Raw genomic sequence first — 15,235 nt, forward strand, 5'->3', positions numbered from 1 at the left:
AGAAATTCAAATAAATCTTTGTTGTAACTCAGTATAAAATTTAAAGATTAGGTTGGCAAATGTAAATATATTCTATTTCCTAGAGAAAAGAAATTTATCTTGTTTTACTGCATTATTTAGCAAGATCAAATCTGCCATATTTCAAAAATATATTGGCTTTTCATCATGCAGATTATGCTCTGGTACCTTGTGTTCAAATTTTCATATTATTTAAATTTTTATTTTTAAATACACAGTGAATGGAACACCAAGCAGTCAGCTGTCAACACCCAAATCCACTAAATCATCTAGCTCTTCACCGACCAGTCCTGGCAGCTTAAGAGCTCACAAGGTAAAATAAAATCTATTAATCTGTACATTAAAGAACTGGCATTTTCTGAAATTCTCTGTGGTTCCTGTTTAAAAAAAAAATCAAATGAGAGTGGCAGATGAAGCACATTTAGATTCGAACAGTGACTACCTGCATAGAATGCAACTCTCTAGCTGAGAACATGCATTCAGTGTGTTCCTCTGTTCTTCAGGACCTGCATGGTTTGCCACATGTTAATGTATTTTTGCACTCCCAGTCCTCCAAGAATTGTTTTCCATTTCTGGACTTTAAGGTGATTGTGCATTTGGACATGGTTTTCAGTAGCTTTCCCTTAAATTGTAGTCTTGTTTTATAGTTCACACCATTAGCGTTTTTGAGACTAGAAGTTATGGGGACCATGATCTAATATTCTCCAAGTACAGAACAATTACCCAGACTTTCAAAAGTTGCTTTGCATCCTGCAAGAAATGCCTTGTCACCCACTGGTGTTAGAAGATGTCATGAAAAGCTTTTCCCCCAGTGACTCTGGTCTCTTCCATCATCATTACATTCTGAGCGAGAGGACGTCTATAGATGCTGGAAATCCAAGCAACACATACAAAATGCTGGAGGAACTCAGCAGGCTAGGCAGCATCCATGGAAAAAAGTACAGTCGATGTTTCAGCATCTATGTTTTCCATAGATGCTGCCTGGCCTGCTTTGTTCCTCTAGCATTTTGTGTGTTGATCATATAATTGTGTTCTGTTTTGGATCATTAAGTATAGCCAAAAGCACAATGATTATATTTCATGAAACCTTTTTGGAAAATGAACAAAAGAAAAGAGCTTTGCAGTTGGTGTTGTCGAGTGATGCTGATTGAAATTCTGATTTAGAATGAAGAAGCAATTTAGAAGAAGTCAATTTTTTTAAGCAAGAGAGCTAAGCGAGACAAGAATTGGTAATATTTTATATATAGGAATGAGTGAGGCACTTTCTCAATATACATCTAGAGATTTAACTCTTTCAGTATCAGGACATTCTCTAGATTTCTGTTGTCTATGCATCCTTCACATCCATGCATCAAACATTTGACCCCTGAACTATTTTTGCCAAATTCCTTCTTCACCATTAGACTTAATCCATTTTGATTTTGGAAGGAAATTGTAATTTCACATTTAACAAACTATTGGGGTTGAAACTGTTCAGCAGCAACAACAAAATAATTAGCTTGGAAAGGGGAAAATAAGCACTTATAGAGGGTTAAAAAGGGCTGCTCATAACTGGGTGATAGAGTGGGAAGCCATGGGAATCCAGTGTTGATCCAGTGTAAATAATGTTCTTCACTTACAGATTTCCAGTTTTAATGTCTGGTTAAAATAAAGAAAGGAAGATCTAGCCAGGGAACAGAATCCATTTGTTTTGCCTGCAAGTAAACAAATGAATTTTCCAGGGGATTCTGTTAACATGCAGATCTCCACAACAGTTTCTATTCACAACTCTTACTTAAGTCTTTTGCAAGAAAGACCATGGATTCTGTACTACAGGATATTATCAAATATGCAAAACAAGAAAAATGTTTAAATATATGTCAGCCCTGGCTCTAATGGTGACATTCATTTGAGTGAGATTGCTTTGAGTGCATTGAGTGCATTTGAGTGCATTGTTTAAGGAAGCACAAGAAAGTTACTCTTGCTATCCTGCTTAATCACCAGTACTCAATCGAATTATCTGATCTGAACACATTGGGAGCTCACAGTGTGAAAATTAGCTCCTATGTCTTGATTATTGTTGTGGCTGTTAATGGGTTAATCCTATGCCACTCAGTTAGGATTAACATGGGAGAAGTTCACAAACTGTACAAGCAGTGTTGTCAAAGTTCAGTCGGATAGCTTGCATGCTGTGTGCTGGTGTGTGCTCTGCACTCTCCCTCATTAACAAACAACAATTACAACTAAAAAACAACTTTATTGGCTGAAAGCTGGTTAAGAAGATCTAGACATCTTTAAAACCTCCTTATAAATTACCTTCCTTTTTGTATTCATAACTGGTAGAATGACATGAGTAGACTGACTATAAGAACACAGAAGAACAGATACTATTCCTTGCCTCAAAAGATATTTTAAGACAATGTTGCACAATGGATCAGTGTATGTTTTTAATATGGGCATCCATTTCAATATTCTGTTGAGATGCAGCATGAGGCTGAAGCAGGGATATGAAATAGTGAATCCCAAATGTATCTTCTGCAAGTGGAAGCCTCTGGGTGAGCCCACTGTGTAAAGGGGAACACAGGGCTAGGGTGGGAGAGTAAGAGCCACAGCCCCGGAGTGATCAGGACCTCATGCATAGGGCACAGGCACTGGTGGGGGAAAAGGTGGTGAAGTTGCAGTCCTCCGTTGGGACTTGGGGTCATGTCATTAGAAGCTCCAAATGAGACCTGCTACAAATAGGAGAACGGCAAGTATATGCAAGGGTTTCAAACATCATTAAGGAGGCTTACCTACAAGGCTTCATGCTGCATGATAGTATGCAGGTGTCCCGGATACCTTCTTACATTATGTTAATGTACCCCTCAGAAACATTGTGAAACCTGACGAGGCCAAGGCAGGTAATGTCTGAGTGTGTGCTGAACACCATTTTATACCATTGCATATGTTCTCTCACCTGTAAGAATAAACATGTCAGCTTGATCTCCCATAAAAATCAATGAATAGCCATACAATCAATTTCCTTTGAATGGTACAAAAAATACTTTACTATGCTAAATAATTTCTAATCTGAAATATTCTGAGCATCAAATTAGAAAGTTTGAGTCTTCCTGCTGAAAATTAATAGAAAAAAGAGGTGTATACCTGATTAAATTAGTATAATCCTGACTTTCATACTCTCTCTGTAACGGCATACTTTTATTTTTCTGACATAGCAGTGGAAAGTTATGTGAGAAATTAGAATTACATATTGTTTCTAATGCCCCACCTTGAAGCCTTATCTAATTTGTCCCAGTTTTTCCAAACAAAAAAGATATTGTTTACGCACTATTTGTTAAGAATGTGCTGTAGAGAGCTTATATCATGTGTCCAAGCAAGTCGGTCTGTGATTCAACTAAATTGCATGTATTGATACACTCCACATTAATTTACTACCCTGAGATTCAGTTTATTGCAGGCATTTACAAGGAAAAAGAAATACAATGGAATTTTATCAAAAATTATAAATAAATAGGCAAAGACTGTCAATGTGCAAAAGAAGACAAACTGTGCAAATAAAAAGAAAAAAAGAGAACATGAGTTTTAAAGAGACCTTGAACATGAGTCTGTAGGTTAGAGAATCAGTTCAGAGTAGTGGTGAATGAAGTTATTCACACTGGTTCAGGAGCCTGTTAGCTGTAGGATAGTAACTTTCCTGAATCAGGTGGTATGGGTCCTAAGGCTTCTGTATCTCCTGTTGACAGTAGCAAGAAGAGGTTATGGCCTGGGTGGTGAGAGTCTTTGATGGTGGATACTGCTTTCTTGTGGCAGCCCTCCACAATGGTGGGGAGGACTGTCTAAGAAGAGGATAGTAAATACAAAGTACACTGCAGATGCTGGGATCAAAGCAATACGTACAATACGTTGGAGGAACTCAGCAGGTGGGGCAGCATCCATGGAAACAAGCAGTCAGCGTTTCAGGCCGACACCCTTGTTTCCACGGATGCTGCCCGACCTGCTGAGTTCCTCCAGCATGTTGTACGTGTTGCTAAGAAGAGGATAGGTTAGGAGGTCTTAATTTACCTTATAGTTATGGAGTTGCCTTAAAAATAGAGAAATTAGTACAGGATTTTCTTTCCCTGTATTCACAAGCATATGAAATTTCACCCACTTCATTTGGATACGCAGAGCATCAAAGGCTGGCAAGCTTATAAACTAACCAACAAGCAAAACGATTCTCTGGCAGTTCCATTCACCAGGAAATGGAATTGCTTATCAGGAAGTCCTATATAATAAATACTGATGAATGACTGCAGCTTTGAGATTTATCACCTTGTGTTACTTCTTCTGGAAATCCAGTAAAACCATCTCCAGAAGCAGTATGTGACCCTTTTAGATTATAGATGTGTGATCCAATCTAGACAATTTTTTTTTACCAGCATTGAATGTTACAAATTTGTTAGTCTCAAAATGCAAGTTATCCAATGTTTAAAAGTTTCTTGCGTTGAAAAGGTATCAAATGCTACTGTTATTCAGAAGGTACTAAATTACTCAACTTAGAGCTACTTATTATAGTGACATGGACAAAATTTGGAGAAACTCAGCTGGTCAACTGCATCTGTGGAAATGAATAAACAGTTCGGTTTCATGCCGGGACCCTTCTTCAGGACTGGAAAGAAGATGGGAAGTCAGAACAAGAAGATGGGAGGAGGAGAGGAAGAAGTACAAGGTGGTAGGTGATAGATGAAATCAGGAAAGGGGGAAGGATGAAGTAAAGAGCTGGGAAGTTGATTGGTGAAAGAGATAAAGGGTTAGAGAAGGGGGAATCTGATATGAGAGGGCAGAAGACCACGGAAGAAAGGGAAGGCGGAGCACCCGAGGGATGTGATGGGCTGGTAAGGTGAGAGAGGGAAATGGTGAAGGGAGGAGGGCAATTACTGGAAGTTAGAGAAATCAATGTTCATGCTATCTGGTTGGAGGCAACCCAGACGGAATGTAAGGTGTTGCTCCTCCAACCTGAGTGTGCCCTCATTACGACAGTAGAGGAGGCCAAGGACTGACATGTCAGAATAGGACTGGGAAATAGAATTGAAATCGGGGAGATCCCGTTTTTTTCTGGTGGACGCTGGTGCTGGCAAAGTGGTCTCCTAATCCACGTTGGGTCTCGCTTGTATACAGGAGGCCACACTGGGAGCACCGGATGCAGTGGATGACCCCAATAGACTCACAAGCGAAGTGTTGTCTCACCTGGAAGGCCTGTTTGGGGCCATGAATGGTAGTGAGGGAGGAGGTGTAGGGGCAGGTGTGGCACTTGTTCCACTTTTATTCAGTCTGGGTAGCCTCCAACCTGATGGCATAAACATCAATTTCTCAAAGTTTCAGTAATTGCACCCCCCTCTTCACCATTCCCATTCCTGTTTCCCTCTCTCACCTTACCTGCCCATCACTTCCCTCTGGTAGTTCTCCCCTTTCCCTTTCTTCCGTGGTCTTCTGCCCTCTCCTAACAGATTCCCCCTTCTCCAGCCCTTCATCTCTTTCACCAGTCAACTTCCCAGCTCTTTATTTCACCCATGCCCCTCCTAGTTTCACTTATCACCTACCACCTTGTACTTCTTCCTCCCTTCACCTTACCTCTTGTTCTGATTTCTCATCTTTTTTTCCAGTCCTGATGAAGGGTCTTGGCCTGAAACGTCCATAGATGCTGCCTGGCCTGCAGAGTTCCTCCAGCATTTTTTATGTTGCTTGAATTTCCAGCATCTGCAGATTTTCTCGTGTTTGTTTTACTTATTAAAGTGTATGGTCTTCCTTCCAAAAGTAGCACCCATCTGGCTGAAAACAATAGAATTTGAAAGATAAAGCTAGAAAATGAAAGCATGGGAAACTGGAAACATGTAATTATTGTGAAGAGCATTTATTAGTAGAGACATTCAACAATGTGCTGTTCCTTTGTCTCAGTCTTTACATTGTGGTAGCAGAATATTTTATTTGGATTCTGGTGTTTGCAGCATCTTCCAATAACTACTCTGATATAACAAGTCTCGTGTGTCAAAAGAATAGAAGGAATTATGTTGTAAATATCACTTCCACTTTGTAGCATAAGGATGACAATGTGTGGTATTCTTACAATCTAATCAGAGCTCAAGTGAGATGATTAGCAATGATATATTGAATAAAGCGGTATAATTTATTATGATTATCTGCAATAATGAGATTTTTTTATCACCTGTGTGATGAGGTTTTTTTTTATACTAAGTATTGTTCTCCTCATAATGAATTAATTTAATGTCCTTAACAGTCAAATGCTACCAAATTTCAACTACCTTACCACAATTATGCAAAAATTTAGAATATCCATCTATCTTTGCAGTTTATAGTGTTCTTATATGACTGGTCTGTAGCTGGTCACTTCATACAGTCTTAGTTTAAAGGCAGTTCGTTCAATTAGGGAATAATTCATGCTTTTTGCCTTTTTTGACATAGCCTTTTTGAATTATATTAGTTGAAATCAGTGAAATCTCTTTTTATTAAAAACTGACTTGAGGAATTAGCAATGGCTTTATTAGAACTTCATTCATTTTATTTTATAAGAGATACTCAAATTCATATCAGTTGTGCACATAGGAAGTCCATTCCAAAATTCATTGCACTTGTGGAAGAAATATCTTAAATAATTTGGTCTTTTTGCATTTAGTATCATTATATTTTGAACCCCCATTTCTTTTGTTTTTGCCTCTGCTTTATTTAAATAGCTGCTGATTTTTAAACATTTCTTTAATGTGGATTTCTGAGTTTTCAGTGGTTTATGTTATGAAAAATAAAAATATGAAGTTTAAAATATTGGGTTCTCAAATCACAGAAACATAGAAAACCTACAGCAAAATACAGGCCCCTCAGGCCACAAAGCTGTGTAAACCTGCCCCTACCTTAGAACCACCTAGGCTTTACCCATAGCCCTCTATTTTTCTAAGCTCCATGTAGCCATCCAGGAGTCCCTTAAAAGACCCTATCGTTTCCCCCTCCGCCACTGCCGTTGGCAGCCCATTCCACTCAGTCACCACTCTCTGCATAAAAAACATACCTCTGACATCTCCTCTGTACCTACTTCCAAGCACCTTAAAACTATGCCCTCTCGTGCTAGCCATTTCAGCCCTGAGGAAAAGCCTCTGACTATCCACATTATCAATGCCTCTCGTTATCTTGTACACCTCTATCAGGTCACCTCTCATCCTCCTTTGGACAACAAAGATTTTGCTTCCTGTATACTTTTGGGTGTATATTATGGATATTGGGCTGCTGATCATGAAGATCACCATGAAATTTCCCTTTATGCACCATTGTTTGAAATCACCTATATTTGTTATTTCAATTCATAATTCAAGTCAGAATAACTGAAGGCAAGATTACAGAAGTCAAATCAAACAGATCATCAATGACAGGCAATTCAAAGAAGTTCTTGTGGGACCAGAGAAAATCACATGGAATGTATTCAAGGATGTTGTTGAAAATTTTCTTGGCAATTGCAGAGCACCAAGCTACATGCAGCTGGTTGACAACATGCTTCAAGCATACAAAACCATTAAGTGCCACATGTTACTAAAGATTCATTTTCTGCATTGCCATTTAGACTTCTTCCCTGCTAATCTTGGCACTGTCAGTGATGAGCATGGTGAAAAGTTTCAGCAGGACATTGCAGTCATGGAGAAACAGTATCAGGGCAAGTGGAATCCATCAACGCTGGCTGATTATTGTTGGACACTGAAGTTTAAAGCCTCAGACACCGAGTACAAGTGATGGTCATTGATAAAATAGTTGAACTGTTGCAAACCATCAGCACCGTTATGCAATTAAATGCATTATTTTCAATAAAAGTTAGTTTCTTGTTTCTCCAAATTCCTACATGATGCAAGTAGTCTGAAATTAAATTTGTGTTCAGCTTCAGGCTGTCTATCATAAACAAAAAAAAAGTAAGGAAGCAGCATTTTAGGAAAAAATGTTGTCCAGTGTAATTTTGATTAAATGCTGTGATAATATTGAAGTCTACAACTTAAAGCAACATACTTTCTCCATCTTTATCAGTTCCCATCTGTGATATCGGGTCATTTTATTTGTTTCTTTCTCTCGGGGAGTGTAGGACAAGCCCAGCCTGACCTTGCAGTCACGTCACCAAGCTCAGCATTTCACAGCTCCTACAGACTTTTATCCATGTTCTCACTTTCTACTCCATCCCATTTACTCATTCACCTCATGACCATGTTTAGCTTTACAGGGTAAAGATGTATTGACCACACCAGAGTCAATGTCTCACTGCTCCTGCTTTAGTCGGATGACCTGAAATGCTGCCTGTGTTTCTCCTCCCACAGATGCGGCCTGATCTGCTGAGTATCTCCAGTATCTTCTGTACCTTTTTACCCAGTGGGCCTCAGGATGTATAATTCTTATTGCTGCCGAGTGTAGATAGCCACAACTTGTACTAAAATTACACAGCAAATCTCAGCATTATAAAAATCTGCTTCAAACTTAATTCCTAGTACATAAAACTTGACATTAGAAAAGAATATTTTAAAGTTCACATGTGGCACAACTGTTCTGATTCCTCACAACTCTAGTGGCGCAGGTTCAATCCTGAGCTGGGGACCTGTCTGTGTAGAGTCCATACATTCTCCCCATGCCTGTGCAATCTCCCCTGTGTGCTTTGGTTTACATCTGCATGTCAAAGACGTGCGGGTTGGTATTTAAACAGTTGTTGGAAATTGTCCCTAGAGTGTGAGAGAGTGGTAGAGTCTGAGCGGAGCTGATGGCAATGTGGAGCGAATAAAATGGCATTAGTAAAATGGGTGCGAAATGAGCAGCACAAACTCAGTGGACTGAGGGACTTGCTTACGAGCCGAGTGATTCCTTGAAGATAAAATTACACTATTCTAAATCACATTGTGTAAGTGTAGTTATTTTCATTTGGCTGTATTTATGTATAGTTAAACGACAATTAGAAGAACTTGAACTAACTGTATAACCCAGTCCAAACATTTATCCATTGCCCATCAGTACATTGCTGATTTGGAAGATTTAGGCTTGGTGTTTGACTGAAATCCTCTCAAGGCTGCTGGCTTTTTGTTTTATTAGGTTATTTGTGGTTAGGATGAACAGAATGGCATGAAATCCTTTCTCTTTCTATCTGTTTTTCTGTCTACAAATCTTCATGTCACACAGTGGCAGAAATATTTCCTACTGGGCTTAGAGAAACACCCCTGCTGTTACAGGTCAAAGAGAGTGAAAAGATATCTTGTATGGTCCCTACTAATCCTGGATCTTCTTCCTGTCAGTGGGAAACACACAATGTTTTCCAGACTCAGGTTATGTTAAACTGGTGTTTGTTCCCCACTGATGACACTGGACATGAAGAATGCCTTTGCAATAAATATTGACCCTGAATAGTTTGTCTAAGAATTATTTAAGATGTAGGAACTACAAATTGACTTTGCTGGTTTCTAGTTAATAAACCTTTTTTTATTTGTACTATATATACTGTACTTTCTAATCAACGAAAGGTTAAGACACAAAGAGCAGTCCTGAACAATGTCTTATTCAATTTACACAGCATGAAATTGTATTCATCAAATAAACCTACTAAATCTGTTGCACTGGTGCTCACTCTGTACCTGAATTTTGCACAGGAAGAAGGAGTTGAAGTTATCATTATTGTGTGTAGATCACAAGTGATGAAGATGCATGGTATCTTATTTTGAGTGCCATTCAGTCACCTCATTATAAAGGACATTAATCTTATAAAATGTGTTCAAAATAGATTAGTCTTTGCTGAAATTCCTGGCAGTATCTTAAAAAAGGGCTGCACTGCCCCAGTGATATAGATCTTCTCCTATTTTTCAAAGGGACAGTTTCTGCTCAACCTCCTTTAATGCATTCTGTCTGCATTCTAATTCGCATCAGTTTTATTAAGCAATTATCTTAGACTATAAGACCTAGGAGCATAATTAGGCCATTCAGCCCTTTGAGTCTGCTCCACCATTCCATCAGGGATGCTTCATTATCCTCTCAATCCTATTTTCCTACCTTCTCCTCGTGACCTTTGACACCTTTACTAATCAAGAGCTTATCAACTTCTGCTTTAAATAGAGCCAATGACTTGGCTCCACAGCCATCTGTGGCAAAGAATTCCACAGGTTTACCACCCTCTGGCTAAAGAAATTCCTCATCATCTCTGTTCTAAAGGGGCATCGCTCTATTCTGAGGCTGTGCCCTCTGGTCCTAGATTTACCCACATCCTCTTCGCATCCACTCCGTCTAGGCTTTTCAATATTCAATAGGTTTCAATGAGATTCCCCTCATTTTTCTAAACTGCAGTGAGTATAGGTCCAGTGCCATCAAACACTCCTCATACATTAACCCATTCATTCACAGAATCAGCCTTATTAACTTCCTCTGTATCCTCCCCAAGGCCAGCACATAAAAGGGCAACAAATGCTTGCAACCCTGGCTGTGTGGGATCCTGCACCTCCCATCTGATGGTGGTAGCATGAAGAGAGGGAGACGCGTCAAACACAGGCAGACAATGCTGAATGTCAGTTCACTGTTTGCTCTTGGACCTCAAATGCTTTAATCTGGCTCAACTCTTTCATCAACATAAAGTAATGCAGCTGAGTTTCCCACTCTCGGGCCCCAAGCAAAGGCCATCCCTCTAGTGGCCACATTCTCAAGAGTCAGTTTGCATTGAATCCTGGAGGAGCTTGCAAAATTGTTCGGTCTTTTTGATGGTTGAAAAGTACATTTCCTAAAGGGAAGTTACAGTCTAGGATTACAGTGATCGTAGTTCTGAAGCAGTATATCCAGTAGTGTATGTAAAACAACACGCCACACAAAATACTGGAGGAACTCAGCAGGTCAGGCAGCATCTACGGAGATGAATAAAGACTCAATGTTTTGAGCCGAAACCTGAAAAACAGTAACTGTTAATTAATTTCCATAGTTGTTGCCTGACCTGCTGAGTTCCTCCAGCATTTTGTGTGGTGTTATGCTTTGGATTTCCAGCATCTCTAGACTTTCTCATGTTTATTGTAGAGTATCTAGTAGTTTTGTAAGCTGCTTGTAAAACATCTCCATACATTGCCAACAACAGAAAAACATGACCATAAAATGCATGACCATACACTGCCGTATACTATATTCCATCTACCACTTTGACCATTCCTTGTCTAAGATCATCTGCAGACTCTCTGCTTTATCAACAGTACCTGCCCTTCCACCCATCTTCATATTGCAAACAAACTTGGCCACAATCTTCTTGATCATAATCCACATTCATTCCCTGTTTAAGAATTAATCTTTAAAATTCTCATTCCTGTTGCTTAGTCCCTTCGCAGCCTTGCCCCTGCTTATCGTTCAACCTTGCTCCATCTCCATCTCCCTACCATCCTCCAAGATCTCTTCACTCTTCCAAATCTAGCCTGTTGTGAATTGCAGTTTTCTTCCTGTTCACTATTTGCATCTACGCTTTGAGTCATTTTGCCCTTAGCTCTAGAGCTATACCCCTAAATATCTATCTTCCTCTTGAGTTGCAATTGAGAAACTACTTCTTTCTCTCAGCCTTTAGTTATTAAAAAAAATTTTACGTGACACTACACTTTTTTTCGGATTATATTTATATAAACCATCTTGAATTTTTTTTTACTACCTTGAAGGAGTCTTATAAATGCAAGTTGTTTTTATTGCTGTTGCCTTTGTGGATTGTAATCCAAAGCCGTGTGATAAAGTAAATGTTGTATTATATTATTTGGATTTAAATATTTATCCTGTTATTTCTATACTGATGTGGCATGTAAGATGACTGTGGCAGCAGCATCACGAAGGTGTCACCGCACAACTGGGATTAATTATCACATCTAATTTAAGATAACAGGAAAACTGACATTTTCAATTAAATATGAGAAAAATAATCACCTAGACATGTACTGAATCAAACAGCCTTAACACTTCTAATTAAACACCTCCTGTATTGTCTTTTAAGAGTAAAAAAAAATCATCAGAGTGTCTAGTTTTGGAACTGAAAGTGAAGGAAGAATGTGCACTTAATAATTACCTTTGTCTTCTGCCCTTTAGAAAATATTTGTTTCTTAAAATATAGTAAGCACAGCTGAATGGATGACTAAAATGATGTTGTCCAATTTAGAACTGTTCACAAAGTCCCTATATTTGGCTTTGTTCATATGAGTGCCTGTTTAGTGGCAGCAGTATCTGCTTTCAAACGAGTTTGTTTCTCAGCATTGTGAAAAGGGAATGTATCAATTCATGACACAGACAATGAATGATTGAAGAGTAAAAGGACATGGGTTGAGTAAGGTCAGGCACAGAAGTTGATGCTCATGCTTATTTATGATTGATGTAGTTAAAGTTAACCTGCAAGGTTTTGTGTTTCAGCTGGGTTTAATCATCATTTAGTCAACCTCAGGTTTAAGTTTTCCTCTCTTAGACTAAGAAATACGCTGACTGAAAGGATCAGACAGAATGAAAAAGGTTAAAATTATGGGAGGGAAGTCTGGAAGCAAAAAAGAAAAATCTACATGGACAAGGAGAGTGACCCCAAGCACCATTAATCAACCTCTTAATACGGAGGTTTTTATTGTAACTTGTGGGCTGCCCAATTTCAATTAGATTAAACTACCCCATTCTCTCCCACTCAATTCAGTTTAAGAATGGTAAAGAGCTTGAATTGGCATCTCCAAGGGGAATGCATTGTCAATTTTACTGGAAATGTTTGTGCTTTAGATCGTTTGAATCTGAGCAGATCACAATGACAAAGCGGTAATAGAAATTAACAAATGCTAGAAACCAGAAATAATTAAGATTTTTGGAAGCAAAGATAATGGTTCTTGGTGCAATCCTTATTTAGCTTTGAAAGTTAACCAGCATATGTCATGAGAAATTGGACTTTTTCTCTCTGTTTGTAGGCACCACAGGCAGCTTTGGAACCCTACCTAGTAATAACACATATAGACACACTTGAAGAAGAAGTCATGCAGGACATTTGAATTGGTAGGAATGCCAGAACTATGCAAGCTGGTCTTAACAGTCACTGTACAATGCAGACTTTGCACAAAGGCTGTCATTTTCAGAACTAGAATCAGAATCGGGTTTAATATCACTGGTATATGTGGTGAAATTCGTTGTTTTGCGGCAGCAGTACATTGCAATATATAATAATAAAATAAGCTATAAATTACAATAAGTATTGTAAGTATTTCTAATCTGTGTATGTATGTGTGTGTGTGTGTGTATGTATATAAAATTAAGTAAATTGTGCAGAAAGAGAGGAAAAAATAGTGTTCATGGGTTCATTGTCCTTTCAGAAATCTGATGGCAGAGGGGAATAAGCTATTCCTGAAACATTGGGTGTGTGTCTTTGGGCTCCTGTACCTTGTCCTTGATGGTATCAATGAGATAGAGGCCTATCCTTGGTGAAGGAGGTCCCCTTTAGAGGATGTCCTCAACTTTGGGGAGGCTAGTACCCATGATGGTGCTAGCTGCATTTACACTTTCTGGAGCTTTTTGCTATCCTGTGTACTGGCCCTTCCTTACTAGATGATGCTGATGCAGCCAGTCAGAATGCTTTGAAGTTTAGCACGCCAGCTGACATCCCCTCTTCAACTTGCACAGACTGAACATACGTTGAACAGAGAGCAAGTGTACTGTGAAACAATTTAAGCTGGACTGGGCGTGTCAGACTGAGAATGTGAATATTGCAGAGGAGAATTTTGTTGGTAGTTAAAGAAAGGGTGTTCCAAAGTGTACAATGTGGGAGAAGTCAGATAAATAATTAGAAGATAAAGGGCTGAAAATAGCAGGGGTTTGGGGTTGGGCTGACTGGGACACAGGATTTGTTAGCTGGACAAGGATTATCAATCCTGATCCTCCGACTGCACATCTACCTTGTTGAATCTAGCAGCTTCTACCCCTCTCCAGCTCCTAAACCCTTGGTAATCTGCCTAAAAAGCCACAAATTCTGGCTTGAACTAAAATATCATTGCTTAAATGATTGTCTTGTTCATTTTATTTTTAGTCTTTAATACATGATATGCAACTCCAAAGAATCCAAGTCGTTATACAGTCTTTGGACTGAGTACTGATCACTGTTAGTCTGGTGACAGCCTCACTTGCTGGGAGCTCCTGCCTTTTAAATCTCTGGGACTGAGATTACTGGAGTTTTTAGATATAATGAGCTACCTAAGAGATTGATATTTTCAGTGCATCCTCAGGGTGCAGAATAGCTTTTTAAACACATTCTCAATGCTGTTGATTTTCCAAGAGAGTTGAAAAAATATGTGAGTATGACGGAGCTTCAAATACAGGGGTATGATAGCTGTGGGGAGTTAGCAACAAAGGACGAACTGATCTTCAAACAAGTGCTGCAGTAGCCCACCACAAAGCACTTGCAGTAAGCATATATCCTAAGATATATTTGGTCACACATTAAAACACTTGTTTATTCATTCCTACAAAGATTTTCCTTGTGCTTTCAAAAAATAATTACATTAAGTGATCCTTCATTCTGAGTGCTTCCAGTAACAAATTAGGAATTGCACTGATTTCTGTTTTATACACATAATGTGCCTTAATAACAAAGTTGTATTTCTCATTTGAACTTAAAAATAGCACAAATTTGTTATCACATCATTTTCTCTATTTCTCCAATGTAATTGTTTTCTTCTCGCAGTAGCTGCCGACTGCATTGGCCTAGGTTTTAATTTAATTTTTATTCTTACATTTATCCCTGTTCAGCTTTTCTGCTCAGGTTTTAGTTTTTGAGTATTTTTCACTGTAGTAATTGTTATGCAGATGATAAAAAGAAAACAGCTCTTTATCCACCTAATTTATTTCCAGTATTATATATGACCTACTCTGTCATGGATTGAACTCAGCCCATTCCAATTCTCAAGACAATGTTGTGTTCATTTTGTTTTCGTGTCCTTGTATTCTTCCCAAATGCAATTGAGACTGTGCCCCTGAATACATAATTATTATTGTAGCCTATTATAGTTACAAGTTATAGATTGTCATGGTTTACCATGCTGGATCATCACCATCTAAACTGTTTTTCTTTTCCACACTCTATCCATAAAGACATATTAAACAATTTTTGTCGATACCTAGGCCTTGGGTTACTACAGTACAGATTGCTTCACACACATATTGCTCTGGGGGAAAGGAATGTGACATCCTGTTCTTTGTTATCTGGTGGTACTTTACGAAA

General features: G+C 38.7%; 1 protein-coding gene across 2 annotated transcripts in view; it reads left to right on the forward strand.

Moving 5' to 3' along the window:
- dclk2a (doublecortin-like kinase 2a) overlaps nt 1-15,235 on the forward strand; it is a 337,808-nt gene that overhangs the window by 229,711 nt on the left and 92,862 nt on the right. For both annotated transcript variants that reach the window (XM_059963368.1, XM_059963367.1), the window contains exon 6: nt 237-331. In XM_059963368.1, the coding sequence (XP_059819351.1) occupies nt 237-331 (95 nt within the window). The remainder of the gene's footprint in view (nt 1-236; nt 332-15,235) is intronic.

Source organism: Hypanus sabinus, chromosome 3 (genome assembly GCF_030144855.1).
Source record: "Hypanus sabinus isolate sHypSab1 chromosome 3, sHypSab1.hap1, whole genome shotgun sequence".
NCBI classification, from domain to species: Eukaryota; Metazoa; Chordata; class Chondrichthyes; order Myliobatiformes; family Dasyatidae; genus Hypanus; species Hypanus sabinus.